The sequence below is a fragment of the Scyliorhinus canicula genome, chromosome 3, assembly GCF_902713615.1.
Source record: "Scyliorhinus canicula chromosome 3, sScyCan1.1, whole genome shotgun sequence".
Taxonomy (NCBI): domain Eukaryota; kingdom Metazoa; phylum Chordata; class Chondrichthyes; order Carcharhiniformes; family Scyliorhinidae; genus Scyliorhinus; species Scyliorhinus canicula.
Window position 1 is genome coordinate 57414575 of NC_052148.1, and position 19879 is coordinate 57434453.

At 42.2% G+C, this 19879-nt stretch overlaps 1 protein-coding gene across 12 annotated transcripts in view; it reads left to right on the plus strand.

Annotated features, from left to right (window-relative positions):
• The window catches only part of nedd4l (NEDD4 like E3 ubiquitin protein ligase), a 542434-nt gene that overhangs the window by 351630 nt on the left and 170925 nt on the right, over window positions 1-19879 (plus strand). For all 12 annotated transcript variants that reach the window (XM_038790578.1, XM_038790580.1, XM_038790576.1 and 9 more), the window contains one exon: window positions 4820-4870. In XM_038790578.1, coding sequence (XP_038646506.1) covers window positions 4820-4870 — 51 coding nt within the window. The remainder of the gene's footprint in view (window positions 1-4819; window positions 4871-19879) is intronic.

The window sequence follows — 19879 nt, forward strand, 5'->3', positions numbered from 1 at the left end:
CACTACCCTCTGAAAATTTTTTTTTTTAACTTGCCTCGCACCTTAAACCTATGCCACCTAGTAATTGACTCCTCTACCTTGGGAAAAAGCCTCTGACTGTCCACTCTGTCTATGCCTCTCATAATTTTGTAGACCTCTATCATGTCGCCCCTCAACCTCCGTTGTTCCAGTGAGAACAGACCGGGTTTATTCTACCTCTCTTCATATCTAATGCCCTCCATACCAGGCAACATCCTGGTAAATCTCTTCTGCATCCTCTCTAAAGCCTCCACATCCTTCTGGTAATGTGGCAACCAGAATTGAACACTGTACTCCAATTGTGGCCTAACTAAGGTTCTATACAGCTGCAACATAACTTGCCAATTTTTATACTCAATGCCCCGGCCAATGAAGGCAAGCATGCCGTATGCCTCCTTGACTACCTTCTCCACCTGTTGCCCCTTTCAGTGACCTGTGTACCTGTACACCTAGATCTCTCTGACTGTCAATAATCTTGAGGGTTCTACCATTCACTGTATATTCCCTACCTGCATTAGACCTTTCAAAATGCATTACCTCACATTTATCCGGATTAAACTCCACCTGCCATCTCTCCGCCCATGTCATCTGCAAACTCACTAATCAGCCCAGTTACATTTTCCTCCAAATCATTTATATATACTACAAACAGCAAAGGTCCCAGCACTGATCCCTGCGGAACACCACTCATCACAGCCCTCCGATTAGAAAAGCACCCTTCCATTGCTACTGTCTGCCTTCTATGACCTAGCCAGTTCTGTATCCATCTTGCCAGCTCACCCCTGATCCCGTGTGACTTCACCTTTTGTACCAGTCTGCCATGAGGGACCTTGTCAAAGGCCTTACTGAAGTCCATATAGATGACATCCACTGCCCTTCCTGCATCAATCATCTTTGCGACCTCCTCGAATAACTCTTATCAAGTTAGTGGGACACGACCTCCTCTTCACAAAACCGTGCTGCCACTCGCTAATAAAAATATATTTTTGAAGTAGGCATGTTTCTCCAAACCCTCAGTTTATGTAGTCCAGTTTTATAGGTAACACACAGGAAGTTCTGTTTCTGACTAACTCAGAAGGTTAGTTTATTTCGCATTCAAAGCAATAGTGGGGCGGGGGAATGTTCACAACCACACTTACACAACACCACACCACACTTGGGGAGGGGTGGTCTAGAAGAGAGGGAGTATTTACAACTACGGATTACATTGGTAAAAGAACCACAGAAAAGACTATTGGATCTTGTGATTTCCAGAGTCTGGAAATTCCAAATTCAGAGCGTGTTTCCTTTGTGGCGGATTTAGTCAGATGAGTTTCTGCTTGGAGAAAGCAACATGAAAATGCTTGAAACAAATGACGATGCAGCACTGTGGGGTTACTATACTTACACTGCTTGGCTGGCAATGATTAGAGACTTTTAAAATCAAACACGCTTTGAGGAGTTGAGGCACGGTGACCAGCTGCTTCGTCAGCTGGGAGTCCTGCTGTAGGTCTGTTCAATTAATTGGTAATGCAGCAGACTAAAGGTTTCTCAGTTTTCAAAGGAAAATAGAGATTTCAAAATCATCGCTCTACTCCTTTCTCCACAATGATTTCAAAAGGAATGTTTATCTGGTCTCTGGGCCAGGTTTTGGGACTGATAGCGTCCCAGCCATTAGCTTTTGAATGATTTGCCATCCATTTTGAAAACCTTGTGTCGAGTAGCCATTGTCTAGGCAGACCCTCTAACTCTGCTTCTCAAGGGTAAGAATATCGAGATGCAAATGACATCCATTGTCCCCTCAATAGTCCCATTCTGAAATCGACTTGGTCACTCCCAGGTGTGAGATAAATCTGTTAGCCATTCTGTAGGAATAACGCGTTTTAATCTGCGAGTACCCTGGTTTTGTTATTTTAATGTCCTTACAATTGGACGTTAAATTCCACAAAGATGAGACAAGGATTATCTTGATCTTCTAACTCCTGCTCGACGTTTCAAGAACAAAGAGCCAATCATGTGGCCGTGTGGCTCGTAGCAGCATCTTTGTTGGATGCAACAGGAAGTCCATTCAGCAAAAGGAATAAAGTCTGATGTGCGCAATTTGGATTTCTTCCGTATCTTACTTGCATAGCAGAGAGATTGCGAGAAAGTTTTCCGTAGAGGAAACGGGCTGAAAGCTGACCTCTCTCCCTCTTTCTTTTGGAACAAGGTTCAGAATCATGGTTCATAAGCCACCTTTACTATAAAGCTACCAGTGAACTGAGATCTTGTAACAATTGCAGCATCTTCTATATCTGACCGCATCCACAAAGCCAGCTAATCCATATCAACTACCATGTTTAAAAATCTACACCTCAAGGGCAATCGAAGGACACGGAATCATATATTCTTTTAACTGGGCTCGACATCTCTTATTTCTGATACCTGTGTGGATGATGTTTAAAAATATTTTTAAAATTATTGTTTGGCTCAAGAAAATCTTGTTTGATTCATGTTCACAGCTTAAATATTTAAATACATCTTGTTTCAGAAAAGGCACCTCCTTTTGAAAAAGAAATGTAAAGCTTTGTTGTGACCAGCTGTGGGACATGAATAGAGGGAAGCCAGTTCACCCCTTTTCATCCAGTCACAACAATTGTGGTGCTGCAAATGCTGTTGTGTGCACTTTGACCTTCTATAAATTGGCGACACAGTAGCACAGTGGGTAGCACTGTTGCTTCACAGCGCCAGTGTCCCAGGTTCGATTTCTGGATTGGGTCACTGTCTGTGTGGAGTCTACACGTTCTCCCTGTGTCTGCATGGGTTTCCTCCGGGTGCTCCAGTTTCCTCCCACAAGTCCTGAAAGACCTGCTGTTAAGTGAATTTCACGTTCCAAATTCTCCCTCTGTGTACCCGAACAGGCGTAGGAATGTGGCGACTAAGGGCTTTTCACAGTAATTTCATTGCAGTGTAAATGTAAGCTTATTAGTGACAATAAAGATTGTTATGATTATTATTTGCATTAACCAGTTCAATAAATTTCACAAGTTTTTTTGAATTATCCTGGACCTCTTGAGTTATTGATGGTGATGCCTTGCTAATATGGTGGACAACTCTCTTGAAAGTAAAGATAAACCACTTTAAAAGTAATTCCAGCACTGAAATTTCTGAATATAAGATGGTTCGTACTGTATTTGGTTAATGTGTATGCTGGCTAAAATTCAAGACAATCGTAACTTTCTCTCTCGGATTCAAAAATAACTTCTATTAGAAAATCTCACAGCTGAAGGTATTAGAATGCGAGAAGATGTTAAGTTTGATTTAATAGCTGATTCAAATGATAATTGGTTACATTGTATTTTAATACAAATACAAATAACCTCTGTATTGTATAACTTGCATCCATCTTCATTTAGCTGTGTATAAATATTTATGAATATTGTCCAGAAATGTTTTGGGAAGTTTGAAGACCTATGAGAGATTAAAGTGATTCATAGTAACTGATGGCCCATTTATATTTGACAGCATATTAGGTTTCTGTTAAATTGATGGAAAGGAATTAAGCAGCGCAGTACTGCCAACTGGTCTGTTCACTTCAAGAGAAATTCCACTTACCATTTTTAATCCTCTCTTCCATCAGCTATTTTTCTCTTTTTCTTTTGGCCTCTATTTAGTTGTCAGAAGCTACAGTTAATCAGTTTGTTGGATACTTTTACAGTGCTATTCTTAGTCTGGTTTAAGAGGTGTGCTGAAGTGGCCCCCTAGCTGCATGCCTGGCACTGCCAAGGTGCTCAGGTGGCACTGCCAGTTGGGCCGGGGTTGCCCGGACTCTGTGTTTGGGGTGGGGACCCTCCCATATTGTGTTTGGGGGAGGGGGGGGGGGGGGGCGGCAAGCTGATACACTAATATGTGCACTCTCTTCCGACTGAAGAAAGTAAAGCTGAAAGAAAAGCTGAGCAAGGTTCCTTCTTCCAGAAGCTGTATATCATTAGTTGCTGTGGATTCAAACCTACCTTCATCCCCATAAGTACATGATTCCCAACCTTCAGGAACTCATTTCCTGTTTCCTTCAGTTTTCTCTTAAAAATCATGGTGCATGTTCTGGAGTGTCTTGATTTGTAACTGCCCCCTTTTAGGGTAGGGTCTTGATGCTGCTGATTTAGCTGCTATTCACAGTGTGTACGGAGTTCTTCATAGAGCAGCACAATGAAGCTCAATCGGCTGAACCCACAGTGATGAAATGTAATCTAATCTTGACATCGCCTGGAACTTTGGAAGCATTGTTAATTATCAATTAGATGCCCAAACTTAATAAAGAGTTCACTGTATTGCCAGCAAAGCAATAAGGATAGAACAGTTGAAAATCGCCATTGCTCAAGCTCAAATGTTTAATATGACTTTGGAAATGTGGTGTTTTGAATCGCAGAACCTTTGAAGGCATATACCTCACCCAGCAAAACTGGAAATAAAAATTTAAGTCTTTTGTCTGAATAATTACTCTTTGATTTGACAGTAAATCGCACCTTTGTAGATACCATGATTGAACTGCTGAACTGGAAAACAAACTTCTACCCAGCACAATGATGGCCATCTGGAGATGGATTCAGTGCGGTGCATCTTAATTGCTTATTATTCCACAGTGTGGAGGCTACATTCACAGTTATATAAATATCAGCTGCCTCCAATTCTTCTGTTACCCTTCCCTAAATTATTTATTTGTTTGGGTTTTCGATTAAGCAACTAATTCTGATGATAATTCTCTTCTGTTAAGTTCATAATTTATGGTAGCATTTCAGAGTTCCAGAATAATACTTACACCAATGTTATGGTTTTGTTTTTACAGACTAGAGATGACTTCCTGGGCCAAGTTGATGTACCACTTAATCATTTACCGGTGAGTTGCTGATTAGGAAATAAAAATGAAGAAACATTTATCTGCTGAATAATTGCTTCACTATTCACCCACATATAAAATTCCGATATGCATACCCCTTTTTGGTATTGTTCGAGTTATTGAGAAGCCCAAATGTAAACCAAGACCAATTGCACAGAAAATGACCACAATTGAAATAAGTAAAAGGTAAGAAAAGAAAAGTTGACAAATAGTAATTGATTGATACGAAGCTAGAATTTTAAAAATTCCAGTTCGTAAAAGACAAACAAAATGGAGCCAATTAGGGCGTTAAGTTTCTTGGAGTGGAATACAATGTGAAGAATTTCAGAGCAAGCAGTGTATGTGTGTATGCGTGCATGCAATGAAAGGGAGGGACCCCTGTCAGGTTTGCCTGCAGCCTTATGGATGGGGTCCCTCCTTTCTTCTGGCACACATGTTTTCCCCTTCTTTAGCATCCTGCTTCCCACAATCCCAATTCCACCCCACTCACCTGTACACATGGATCCAATGCCGATCCCCTGGGTTGGGCCTCAGAACGTAACCAGTAGAAACCACATTCACGGTTACGCTGCCGGCCTCTGATCACAAAGGTGGGATTTCTGCCCCACTCCAGGCTTGTTTGCATGCAAGGTCGATTGCTGGCCAACTAAGTGCCTGTATGCACTGAAAAAACATTGGGTCTTCTCCACGGAAGTGAAGCAATAGTTTTTCCAACTGTTTTGGAGGGCGGACCTTCGTCACTGGAACTAAACCACAGATGATGTTATCATTCTTGGATTCATTGTTGGATGCAAGGAAGTGGAAAGGTGTGAATGATTCTGCACTGTAAGGCCTGTGAAAACTAGAGACCAAAGTTCAGAGGACCATTCATCACTTTAGTAGCAATAAACGAGTTGAATGAAGGGTTTGATAAGATATCCAAACAAATAATGTAGTAAGTAAAATGTTACGGGTGGAGTGACCAAAGGTGAGAAGTAGTGGTGAGTTATGTGCTCAAGATGTAGAGAAAACCCTTTGAACATTTGCAATCTGACAAAAGTTTTAATTCTGATATATTCCTTAAAATCAAACATATTATTGCAATTTAAGATTTGAGATAAATTTCTATTGGTTGATGTGCCTTGTAGGTAAGAGTATGTTTTGTTTTATTGACTAATTTTGATGTGTTGCCATCTATGTTTTGCCAATTTGCACCAACTAAAATTAGAATTTTAGCAAATAAATTGCTTGTTAATCTTTTATTCTAGTGCCATAGTGTTTGAATATTGAAGTATAAAAACCAGTTGACAAGTGAACCAATATCAGTTGGCACAAGGCAACCACTTTACATAAATAGGACCATTATTGGATATCTCCTCACATATTTCCAACTGTGGCTCATGGAGGGTAGGTTTTCAAACCCTATCTTGGAAAGCTCTTTATCAATGGGGTTACATGCTTTTTTATGTTCAATCTTCGTTTCTGATTTCAATGGATTTGCTGGTAGAATGACACTTTGCAATGATTTGCAGACTCCTTTGTTATTTGGTCCAAAGATAAACAGGAATTTCTTCCCTCATTCAATTTTGATTTTACCACTGAAAGGATGATAATATTTCTAACTGTAAAAACTGCAGCAAAAGCAATTTGCTGGATGTCTGCAGCAAGGATTTGATAATCCTTCTACCAGGTATATTGAATATGTGCTTCCTTCCCTTTTCTTCTTTGTTTGGTTTTCCTTCTTTCTGTGGAGGTCTGAGATAAATTACACAGTCTGGCTAAATGAGTACCACTGAAGCATGATGAATGCTTGCATATTCCGACTGTGGCATGGATGGGATTAGGAGATTGACATCTCGGCTTCCAATGCAACACGTTTGTTGAATTACGATCCACTTCCTTAAACTTCTTGTGCATATCTGTTGGATTGAAGGAATTAAATAGTGGAAGAGGACTTACTACTGAAAAAAAATTACGCAAATGTGTTTTAAGATTAGCACCAATTGAAATGCGTCTTGCCTTTAATTAAGGAAGTGGCTCATCGCTGCTATTCACCGCTCAAAAGTGCCACACTTGGGTATTGGCATATATCTCGATTTTCATGTAAGGTGAAGAATGTTCCATGATTTTCCATTTGAATAATGGTATACATGACAACAGCAACTTTAACATGGTGATACTTCTTGGAATGTTTCAAGGATCCATTATAAACAATATTTAACACCAGGCCACATTAGGACAGAGGGACAAAAGCTTGATTAAATGTAGGTTTCAAAAGAATTTGATTCATTCGTGGGATATGGATGTTGCTGGCTTGGCTAGCATATATTGCCCATCCCTAATTGCCTTTGAGAAGGTGATGGTGAGCTATCTTCTTGGAACTGTTGCAATTCAAGTGGTGTAGGTACACCCAGTGCTGTTAAGGAGGGAATTCCAGGAATTTGACCCAGCAACAGAGAAGGAAGAAGTATCTCAAACAATAAACAACAGTACAGCACAGGAACAGGCCCTTCAGCCCTCCAAAGCCTGTACCGGTCACGATACTAACCTTTGTCAAAACCCTCAGCACTCCTTTTAACTTCTTTTTAAGTGTCTTAAAGGAGGAATAAGAGGCACTGAAGCGGACTGGTTCATGAAGTGAATTCCATTGCCCAGAGCTTTTGCAGCAGAAAGGCCAAAGACCGTTGGGGGAGCGATTCAAATCAGGGATGCGATTCAAATCAGGGATGCATAAGAGGCTGTAATTAGAGAAGCACAGATGGTGAAAATTTTAAAAGCCAAGGTTTGTTCAATATTGGGGCTAACATAGATCAGTGAGCACAGGGCTGATGGCCAACTGAATAAGATGTTAAGTTAAGACATGGTGGGAGAGATTTGGATGTACTGAAGTTTACTAAGAGTGGATTGTGGAAACAGTCCAGGAATGGGTTGAAAGTGTCAAGTCCAGAGGTAACAGAAGCATGGATGAGGATTTGAAATGAAATGAAAAAATGAAAATTGCTTATTGTCACGAGTAGGCTTCAATGAAGTTACTGTGAAAAGCCCCTAGTCGCCACATTCCGGCGCCTGTCCGGGGAGGCTGGTATGGGAATCGAACCTTGCTACTGGCCTGCTTGGTTTGCTTTAAAAGCCAGCGATTTAGCCCAGTGAGCTAAACAGTAGATAAGCTGAGGCAGGGGCAGTGTTGGATGATGTTATGGATGTAGGTGGTCCGAGAGCGATATCTGATGGGAGGCTCACCTAAGAGTCAAATATGATACCAAGATTGTGAACTAAGTTCCGTCTCAGGATGTTGTCTGGAAATGAGAGCATGGTTGGATATCTAGGGAACTGAAATTTGAGGACTGAAAACTATGGCTCTTGTCTTCCCAGTATTTAGATGGAGAGAATTCCAGCTCCTCCAGTACTGGATGTTGGACAATTTGGAGACATTGGTGGAGCTATGAGTTCTGGTTTTATCCGAGTGTAAAACCTAGGCAGATTGAAAAAACTTTTGGTTTGGTTTGGTTTATTGTCACGTGTACCGATGTAGATTGAAAGGTATTGTTCTGCGTGCAACCCAAGCAAGTCATTCCTTACATGAAAAGAAAATACATAATAGGGCAAACATAAAATACACAATGTAAATACATAGACACAGGCATCGGGTGAAGCATAGAGAATGTAGTACTACTCAGTAGAGAAAATATGTGACGGGATCAGATCAGTCCATAAGTTCATCAGTCCACAGGAGGGTCGTTTAGGAGTCTGGTAACAGCGGAGAAGATTCTGTTTTTAAACAGCAATCATCAAATAAAATCTTGATGTTTTTCTTGTCTGTAGTTCACGCATCAGCAGTGTCCTGGCTGCAAGTTAAGTATCATAAAGGTAATGCTGAGATCTAACAGAGTCTCAGCCATGACATCCTTCGACAGTTACAATCCTGAACCTGCACTCAGAACAGGAGTTGAATCACGAACAACTTTCAGATGTTGAATTTTATTTTGTGTTCTATGGGTGAACCCCTCCCCGGGCCTTCGTCCAGAAGTTCGAGTCCCATTACCTTAACCACACTATTAATTTTCATGTTGACCTTTTCGGTAATCTTAACTATTTTGATCACATCCCACCTATGTCTCCAATAACAGCTACATCCATGACAGCAAATGGCCCAACAAAATTATTCAAACTGTTCACACCACTTCAGAATGTTCTGCGATTGAACATTGGAGGCTGGTAACAGAGTGGAATACCCTCCCAACTTACAAGATGAAATAAAAATGATCGTAAGAGGAATTCATTTGACTTAGTGTTTTTTGTTTTTACAATTCGATGTGCTGCAGCATGTTCTCAGTTCAAGTTATCAACAAGTAAGTCACGATGAGATCACTACAAATGCTTCAGCTGCCGAGCTGATCCTATTGCAGTTCAGCAAATTCCTCTGCCAAATTCAAATTAATGAGTAAGCACGGCACTATGTTAATGATTACCCTTGTCTGATATAGGGATTGTGGATTTTAGGGAGGGGGAGTTTTGGGTTACTCATCTCTGTAAATTGCCCTGTAACAAGACCAGCCTACGTTAATGCAGCACCTTTAACATAATCAAATGCTCCAAGTTGTTTCACAGCATGCATTATGCAACAAAATTTGGCAGTGAATCACACAATCCTTTATCAGGTCAGGTGTGTTTCAAGGAGAAGGAAAAGACTTTGAGGTTTATCCAGAGCTCAGTGCCTTAGCAAGCCACCAATGAGGCAACGATCAAGATCAGGAGTACACAAGAATCCAGAACTGAAGGGACACCGGGATCTCTGAGAGTTGTAGAACTGAAGAAATCACGGAAGAGATGGGAGGGGGTAAGGCTATGGAAAAATTTGAAAACCAGGATGAGGATTTTAAAACTTGTGTGTTGGCGGCAAAGGGAGTGATGAGTGACGAGGATTTGGTGTGAGTTAGGATGTCAGCAGCAGAGCTTTTGGATGAATTCAAGTTCATGAGGATGAACAACGGGAGACCAGTTAGAAGAACATTAAAACAGAGATTTTAAAACGGCCATGGATGAGGGTTTCAGCAACAGGTGAACTGAAGGCGGAGAGCGGCAATACTACAGACGAGGCAGCCAATGGTAGACTTGGTGTGGAGAGGATACATGATCATCAGTTCACGTCGGGGCCAAGTTCAATGTCAAGGGGGACTGGTTGAGCCACAAACAGTTGTCAAGGGGAGGAATGGAGTTGACAGAAGCACAACAAATAGGAGAAGGAGTAGGCTTTTCCATTCAATAAGGTTCTGGGTCATTTGTTTGGGACCTCACCTTCACTTTCCAGCCTGCCCCCTCCATTAACCTTGGCATCCCTTGTCAATCAAAAATCTGTCTAAACTCAGCCTTGAATATTTTCAATGAAGCAGCATACACTGCCCTCTGGGAAATAAAATTCTAAATACAAATAACTCCCTCGGAGAATAAATTTCTTTCCTCTCCCTCTTAGGTGGAAGACCCCTTATTTTGATTATGTGCCCCATATTTCTAGATTCCTCCACAAGGGGAAACATCCTTTTAAGCCCCCAAAGAATCTTGCATGTTTCAATAAGCTCAGTTCTCAGTCTTCAAAAATGTATTATTGGCCCAACCTGCTCAAACGTTGCTCATAAGAGAACCTCTTCATTCAAGGAACCAATCTAGTGAATCTCTTCTGTACTGCTTCCAAAATAAGTACGTCACTCCTTAAGTAAGGAGACCAAAATTGTACACCGTACTCGAGGTACAGTCAGGTATCGCTGACCCTCTATCCAGCCCCACTGTTCCTGAACCCCCTCACAACAATATAAATCTCATCCTATTTCCAGTTCTCTCTGGCTTTGATGAAGAGTCACCCAGACTTGAAACATTAGCTCCATTCTCTCTCCACAGATGCTGTCATATCTGCTAAGATTGCTCAGCAAATTCTGTGTTCGTATTTCTTTTGAACCTATTTTTCCAGTTCACTTTAACCAACTCTCTTTTCATATCCTTGTCTTTACTAAAGTTTAAAACGATGGGCCAGAAATCTCAAGGAGTGATAATCGCAGTCAGATTACCATTTTGCTCCTTTTCACTAATACTGAAATGCAGATGTGTTTTTCATGCCTGACTTTCTGACCCTGACCTCCTGAAAAAAGTGCAGCACAATGGACTCCGGAGTCCTTCAATCGAGTGTAGGAAGTTGCATTTTTGTATGGCACTAGCCATATGTCCCATGTGAAATTGAAATTGAAATCGCTTATTGTCACGAGTAGGCTTCAATGAAGTTACTGTGAAAAGCCCCTAGTCGCCACATCCCGGCGCCTGTCCGGGGAGGCTGGTACGGGAATTGAACCGTGCTGCTGGCCTGCTTGGTCTGCTCTAAAAGCCAGCGATTTAGTCTGGTGAGCTAAACCAGCCCCTGTAATGTATAGACTACATTAATGTTTTACTCCTTCCACTTGAATGGTTCTCTGCACCACAGTGCTCTGCTCCATTTGCTTATCCTCTTCATGCAGTCCCTGCTCTCATCCACTCTCTCTGCAAGAGCAGCAAACCTGTTGAAGAAGTGCAAGGGCCGAGCCTCCTTCATTGCTACCTTCTGTATCCTAATAGCTGTCTCAGTTGCAGTCTTGTAGTTGGTCCCTGGTCAGATCTGAAGTGCCTAGCTGAATAGTTGTGACTGCCTCCTGGAACAAAGTGTGCAGGTAACTTTCTCTTCCTTGGTGAATTGCAGTGTTTGATGCTCTGCCTCCAACTCATTAATACTCAACTGAAATTCCTCAGGCTCCAGATACTTACTGCAGATGTGGTCGCTATAAATCACACAGGTGTTCACCAGAGCTCGATATCACTTGCCTTGCATCTTTATTGTGTTTTACTTAACTAATTAGATTTCAAGTTTAGAAATAGCATACAACAATTATGTGTAGTTATATTAAGCAAGTAAACTTGTTAAGTCATGAATTTTATTCAATACTTCTATCTCTTCAGTACCAGTTTAAAGTACTGCCCATATTTAATGGCACAGTGGTTAGCAATCCCAGGGTCCTAGGTTCAATTCCAGCCTCGGGCGACTGTCTGTGTGGAGTTTGCACTTTCTCCCCGTGTCTGCGTGAGTTTCCTCTGGGTGCTCCGGTTTCCTCCCACCATGCGAAGATGTGCAATTTAGGTGGAATGGCCATAGTAAATTGCCCTTAGTGTCCAAAATTGCCCTTTGTGTTGGGTGGGGTTACTGGGTTACGGGGATAGGGTGGAGGCATGGGCTTAGGTAGGGTGCTCTTTCCAAGGGCTGGTGCAGACTAGTTATGGATGAATGGCCTCCTTCTGCACTGTAAATTCTGTGATGAACTCTGAAAATTCAGCAAATTATCTTCCCGCTCACCTAAATTAATGCATCTGGGATTCCTGTCTCCAGCTCCCTCTCTCAGGTAATTCCTTGTTATGTATAAGACCAGAAAAGCACCTCCTCTTTCACCACACCAATTTCCCTCCCATACTAAATTCTCTGTACTCAATTGAGCTAGACCACTATGCTGCTCAGTTCATGCGTCAGCAAAACCTCTTGGATTTATACTAACTAACAATCCAGATAGTTGCTCCCTCGAGCACAGAACTTGTTTGTCACTGACTTTGAATAAACAAAACTACAATTTACTGTTAGTTAAATTAAACATTCAATGCAAACTTTGCTGGATTTTAAATCAACACTGAAAATCCCCTCATCAAATTCTCAGAGTTAAAAATGGTTCCACAGCACTTTGTTGAGTTGGACCTTCATTACACTACAGCTGGAGAAAAAAGACAATGGCTTTTATCTTCCTCCTATTTTGCTGAAGATAAGATATGCTTACCGGTGCTGGATTTTGGAGAAGCAGTATAGCAAATTATTGACAGTGGATACGTATACACATGTATATGCACTATAAATGGCAGTAACAAATATAATTTACATATCATGCGGTTAAAACAAATGAAGAATTACTTTTATTTCTGATCAGTGGCGGAGGTGATGATATAAGCAAAGTAATGAAATAAATAAAATGATTAAAGGCTTGAGACATGAAAGAGAAAAACATAAGTTTAAATATTTCTGTAGAGAAAGAAGTTACAATGATCTTGCCCTATATTTTTGTGTGAAATTATACTTTTTACTCAGAAGATCTATGTAATTTTATGTCCGATGGACCATTGTCTCCCTGTTTGTACTATGTGATAGTATCAAGATCTCACAGTCGATGCACATGATGGACAATAAATAGGATGGCACATTCCCGCCCTGTGTCTGCGTGGGTTTGCTCTGGGTCCTCCCGTTTCCTCCCACAGTCCAAAAGGTATGCAATTAGGTGGATTGGCCATGCCAAATTGCACCATAATGTCGAAATGATGTGCGGTTAGGTGGGGTTACAGGGATAGGGCGCAGCAGTGGACCTAGCTAGGATGCTCTTTCGGAGGGTCAGTGCAGACTCCTGGACTGAATTACCTCCTGCACTGTAGGAATTCTATGGATTCTATGTAGAGGGAGGCATCTCTTTGCACCTGGATCGTTCTTTTTTATTAGCAGATCTTTCTTATGTTTCTGATGTGTATTGCCATATAATTGATGATACCATGTAGACCTGTACTGAATATAACACTATTGAATCTTGTTAAAGTTTCTGGTCAATGGTAAGCTCCCAGGTGAGAGATTCAACAATGGTAGTGGCATTGGCGGGTGATCGCGCACTCCCTTGTTGGCAGTGGTCATGGCCTGATATGTGTGTGGAGCAAATATTAGTTGCCACTTTTCTGTCCAAACCTAAATGTTATCCAGGGCACAGATTGCTTCATTTTCTGAGTAATTGCAAAGGAAATTAAACACTGAGCAATCGTCAGTGTTTATCCCTGTTTCTGAACTCACAATGGATGGAACGTCATTGATAAAGCAACTTTATCTTCCAATGAAGATGGGTGGGCCTACGCCATTACCCTGAGGAATTCCTGCAGAAATGCCCTGAAGCTAAGATGATTGTTTTCCAACAACCACAATCTGTACTAGGTCTGGCTCACAACTAGTGGAGAGATTCCCTCCAATCCCTATTGACTTCAAATTTACAGGAACTCCTTAGTTTCACATGGTGTCAAATGGTGCCTTGATGTCATGAGGAGTCATTCTCGTCACACCTCTAGAATTCTCTTCTTTTGTTCATCTATGGACTGAAATTGTTATGAGGTCTAGACTAAGTGATCCAAATGGAATCCAAGCTGATGTTAGCCACTAGTGGCGATTTTGCGTCCAATGGACCATTGTCTCCCTGTTTGTACCATGTGATAGTATCAAGATCTCACAGTCGATGCTCATGATTGGCAATAAATAGGGTGGCACATTCCCCCCCTGTGTCTGCGTGGGTTTCGTCTGGGTCCTCCCGTTTCCTCCCACAGTCCAAAAGGTATGCAAATTAGGTGGATTGGCCATGCCAGATTGCACCATAATGTCGAAATGATGTGGGGTTACAGGGATAGGGCGCGGCAGTGGAACTAGGTAGGATGCTCTTTCGGAGGGTCGGTGCAGACTCCTGGACTGAATTGCCTCCTGCACTGTCGGAATTCTATGGATTCTATGTAGAGGGAGGCATCTCTTTGCACCTGGATTGTTCCTTTTTATTAGCAGATCTTTCTTCTGTCTCTGATATGTATTGCCATATAATTGATGATACCATGTAGACCTGTACTGAATATAACACTATTGAATCTTGTTAAAGTTTCTGGTCAACACTAAAATCCCAGGTGAGAGATTCAAAAATGGTAATGGCATTGGCGCGTGATCGCGCACTCCCTTGTTGGCAGTAGTCATTGCCTGATATGTGTGTGGAGCAAATATTAGTTGCCACTTTTCTGTCCAAACCTAAATGTTATCCAGGTCTTGCTACATGGGGGCACAGATTGCTTCATTTTCTGAGTAATTGCAAAGGAAATTAAACACTGAGCAATTGTCAGTGTTTATCCCTGTTTCTGAACTCACAATGGATGGAACGTCATTGATAAAGCAACTTTATCTTCCAATGAAGATGGGTGGGCCTACGCCATTACCCTGAGGAATTCCTGCAGAAATGCCCTGAAGCTAAGATGATTGTTTTCCAACAACCACAATCTGTACTAGGTCTGGCTCACAACTAGTGGAGAGATTCCCTCCAATCCCTATTGGCTTCAAATTTACAGGAACTCCTTAGTTTCACATGGTGTCAAATGGTGCCTTGATGTCATGAGGAGTCATTCTCATCACACCTCTAGAATTCTCTTCTTTTGTTCATCTATGGACTAAAATTGTTATGAGGTCTAGACTAAGTGATCCAAATGGAATCCAAGCTGATGTTAGCCATTAGTGGCGCTTTATCCGACTGATGATGACAAAGGTAGGGAGGTTGATTTGAGACCAGGAAGAGATCAGCCGTGATCTGATTGAATGGAGGAGCAGGCTCGAAGGCCTGAATTGCCCACTTCTGCTCCTAATGCCCATGTAGCTTTCATTACTTGGTTGATGGGCCAGTAATTGGCAGCATTGGATTTGTCCTTCTTGTGGACCAGCCACACCTGGGTTATTTTCCATTTTGATATGTCGTAGTCATATTTAAAAGAGGCCTGGATACGCCTAGAGCATAAGTCTTCAGCACTGCATCGAGGACATTGGTGGGGCCCATAGACTTTGTCATTTTGAATACGCTCAACCATTTCCTGATATCATGTGGAATAAAATAAACTGGCTGAAGACTGGCTTCTGTGACCGTGTTTAGCTTTTTGCCCCCCCCCCCCCCCCCCCCCCCCCAATGCAGTTCACCTCTCTAAAACGTTTTAGCCTTGTCTTTTGTATACTCTGCCTAGATTTTGGCATCATTGAGGAGGGGGATGTTCCTGGGGCCTCGTCTAATTGCCCTCCCACCAGGAGGGAGGAACACCAGTGGAATAGCCCCAGACGTTTAAACTGAATTTGCTAAACTACAATTTCTCAGTTTCATCTGCTGCTGCAACTCGGAGAGAAAAAAAGACAGCAGTACTACTGGCCAGTCAATTACCTACTGTCCAGTGACATCACTCCTTGCTTTACTTTGTCACTGAATTTGCTGAATATACATTGACATCTCTACACTGCAGAGCCGCAGCAACAAGAGGTTTGCTAGATGGGATAAAACAAATCCGTGACTTCACAGCTCAGAGGCAGCAGTGTGTTGGGCTTGAGTGAAGGTGACTGGAGCAGAAGGAAGAGGAGCATAAGTAGTGTGGTGGAGTTGGCACAGGCCAAACCTGAAAGAGGGGCAGTGTACAACAAAATAATTACTTCACAGGACAGATGATTGGTTGGTCAGCCGTAATTTTTTTCTTTAAATTAGAGAATGGGTGAAAGTAAGAACTCTGCTCAGTCTAATTAGTAGACGATGACATGGCACCTAGTCCCATTAATGCGTGACCTGTGCAATGTGAGAACTCCATTTACAGTCACCTGGACACAGCTGGAGAATCTTGAGCCCCATCGCTGCAGTGTAAACAGGAAGCTGAGAGTTATGTGGATAGCATGCTTCAAGAGGTGGTCACCCCGAAGGAGCGCAGACATAGAGGAGAATGGGTGACCGTTCGATTCGAGGAGGACCAGACAGTTGAAGCAGGGGCCCACTGAGTGCATCTCGTTCTCTTCCCATTTTTTTTCTGTTCTGAATACTGGTGTGGGGATGGATCTCTGGGGAGTACAGCCTCAGCCAATTCCATAGCATCATGGCTGATTCAATTGAATAGGGTAGGGAGGAAGAAGTTCAGAAAAACAGTAATGCTGGGAGATTCAATCGTTAGGAGAACAGACAGACAATTCTGCAACTGCAAATGTTGGTGCTAGGTCACTTAGTGGCTGCCGTGCATTCTGAGAAGATCGAAGCCCATGCAGGTACCAATAACAACATTCAAGAACAGATTAGATATGGAAATGAACAAAAAGTGTACAGGAATATGCACATATGTCTAATTTAAGGTTTGAAGAGCCACCTAGTGGTATCTCAAAATGATACCCAGAAATCTAAAACTAAGGCAGCAGTTTTCAGCATGATTGCTGTCTGAGAGAACTGCGACATGGGCAGAAAATCCGGAGAGAATCCGGAAACTTCATTCTCTTGGATAAATTGCATTTCCCGATTATTTTTGTCCCACCCCTCCTCAGTGATGTCACAAGCTTATGCCCACAAAGGGTGGGAACCACGTATCAATGTATTTAAATACAGTTGAATTTTACCAATGGACTTCCCTACCACATGATCTCTTCCCACCCACCCTCCACCCACTAAATATTCATACCTCACATTGCTGAGGTTTACAACAAGTTTGGCAAAACAAGACCAGTTAAGGGGGGGGCTTCTCCAGGGCAGGGAAGGGGGTTGTGGTGGTGGGTGGGGGGTTTCACAGCCAGACAGTGCCCAGGTGCCTTTGAGGAGGTGATGATGAGCCATCTTTTGAACTTTTGAATTTATGTGGTGTGTGTGCTCTGCTGTTTGGGAGCAAGTTCCAGGATCATCACCTGGTGACAATGAAGTAACAATGGCATATTTCCAAATATGTAAGGTGTGGCTTGGAGGGAAATATTGGGCACAATTCAATGGGACAAAAACAGGGCTCTGTTTTGGCCGTATTGTGCATGGTGTGCGCCAAAAAAAGACCCTGCTATGCAACAGCATTTTGCCATTTTATTCGAGGCTGCACTTACATAATTTATTGCACTGACAAGTTTGCATTTCGGGGCACCATTTGTAAAGGCTGCCCTGATCTTTCGACCCCTCTCAGCTACCCCACTGCGGCCTCCAGACCCACCCAATTTACCTCGAGGGGTCCTCGAGCCCTCCTCTCACTCCACCGCTTCAGGGAAAGGCACCATGGGCAACTAGGCACATCTGCACTGCCAGCTTGGGTGGCACTGCCAAAGTGCCCAGGGTGGCACTGTCAGGCGGGAGTGCCAGAGCGAGCGCTTGTGTGCCAGCAGGAGTTCCACGGAGTGATCGCTAATGGCCTGGGAGACCCCCAAGTGCTGTTACGCCTGGTGTTCAGCAGTGCTAAACGAGGCCTTGGCAAGGTCTCCCAGGTCTGGGAGAATCTGGCACAGTTATATTTAAATGGGCCAAATGGCTGACTTAAATACACTAATCTGCGAAATATTCAATTCCATTGAAGCTCGCGAGACGATTAGAGCATCGTGAATTTTGCAAGAGGTCTCTCACGAGGTCCAACAGGCTCGTCACATCAAGTCAGTCGCGGCGAGGCCGGTAAATCACGCCCATTGTTTTAGTATTTTTGACAATCGGAACTGTGCAGTTTCATAAGACCGTAAGAAGTAGGAACAGAGCAGCCATTCAGTCCATCAATCAGCTCCCCCATTCAATGTGGTCATGAATGATCTGATATGATAACCATCAACTCCACTTTCCTGTCTGAACTCCATAACTCTTGATTCACTCAGTGATTAAAAATCTGCTATATCACACTTGGAACATCGTTAATGATTCAGCCCTCTGCAGTCAGGAAGTCCACAGATTTGCTACCCTCTGAGCGAAGAAATTCCACTTCATCTCGTCTTAAATGGGAGACTCCTTATTCTGAAATCATGCCCTCTGGTCCTAGATACTCCCCCAAGGGGAAACAACCTCTCTGCATCTACCCTGTCAAGGCCCCTGAGATTCCTATATGTCTCAATAAGGTTGCCTCTCATTCGTCTAAACTCCAATGAGTACAGGCCCAACCTACTCAACGCTTCCTCAGAAGAAAATCCCTCCATACCCGGGATCAACTCGTGAGCCTTCTCTGGGCTGTTTCCAATGCCAGTATATCTCTGCTTAGATAAGGGGACCAAAACTGTTCACAGTATTTCAGGTACGTCTTGTATTGTTTTAGCAAGACATCCCTATTTTTTTACTCCACTCCCATTCAAATAAAGGCGAATGTTCCATTTGTCTTCTCTAGTACCTGCTGAACGTACATGCCAGCTTTTTGTGATTTATGCATGAGGACCCTTAAAATCCTTCTATCCGGCAATAGTACATTCACTTCCCTCATCCGTCATTAATATATATTGGAAATAATTGGACTCCCAGCAGAGAGTCCTGTGGCACTCCACTAGTTACAGATTGTTATCCTGCAAATGCTCCTCTTATCCCAGCCCTGTCTTCTATTCATTAGCTAATCCTCTTGTCATGTGAGAGTACCTTTAAGAAATGGGTGTTTATAAATGGGTGTGTATATAAATATCTGTAGTGAGATTACCTTTAAGATATAGGTGTTTACTACTGCAGTGATGTCAGAGAGTGGGTGGGCTTTGTTTTTGAGCAGGCTGCAGGGTGTGTTTGAGTTTTGTTTTCAGTGTTAGAGCTGAAGCCAGACCAAGCAGGTTTACTGCTGTTCTCTCTGCCATTAATAGACTATCTTTTGATCATTTGGTGAATTCAGAATTATAAATGTTTTCAGTAGTGACTTTAACCTGATGTGCTTCTAATAAAGGTTTTGTTTTTAAGTCGTATGGATGTTAAAAAGGAAAGCTTAAAGGTTTTCTTAGTGTTGCAGTCTTTGGGGATTGTATTTGAATCAATGGTTGCTAAGATGTTCACTTGTATGTTTTAAAAAGGTTAACTTGAGTTCATAGAATAAACATTGTTTTGCTTTAAAAATATACTTTTCCATTTCTGCTGTACCACACCTGTAGAGTGGGCCATGTGCTCCCCATACCACAATCTAGTAAAAGTTGTAGGTCAGGTGAACTCCATGATACACTTTTTGTGGTTCTCTAAACCCTAGCCCATAACACTCTATCCATGCCAAAATATGCCCCCTAACACCATGGGCTCATATTTTATTAATTAGCTATTTGTGCAGTTCCTTATTGAACATTTTTTTGGAAATCCAAGCATATTACATCTACTACTTTCCCTTTATTTATCCTGCATATTTGGAATGCCATTAGTTTCTTCTGCCATGAAGACTAACAATGTATTTATTTAACTCTTACTATTTCCTTGTTCCCCAATATTATTTCCCAGCCTAATTCTCTTT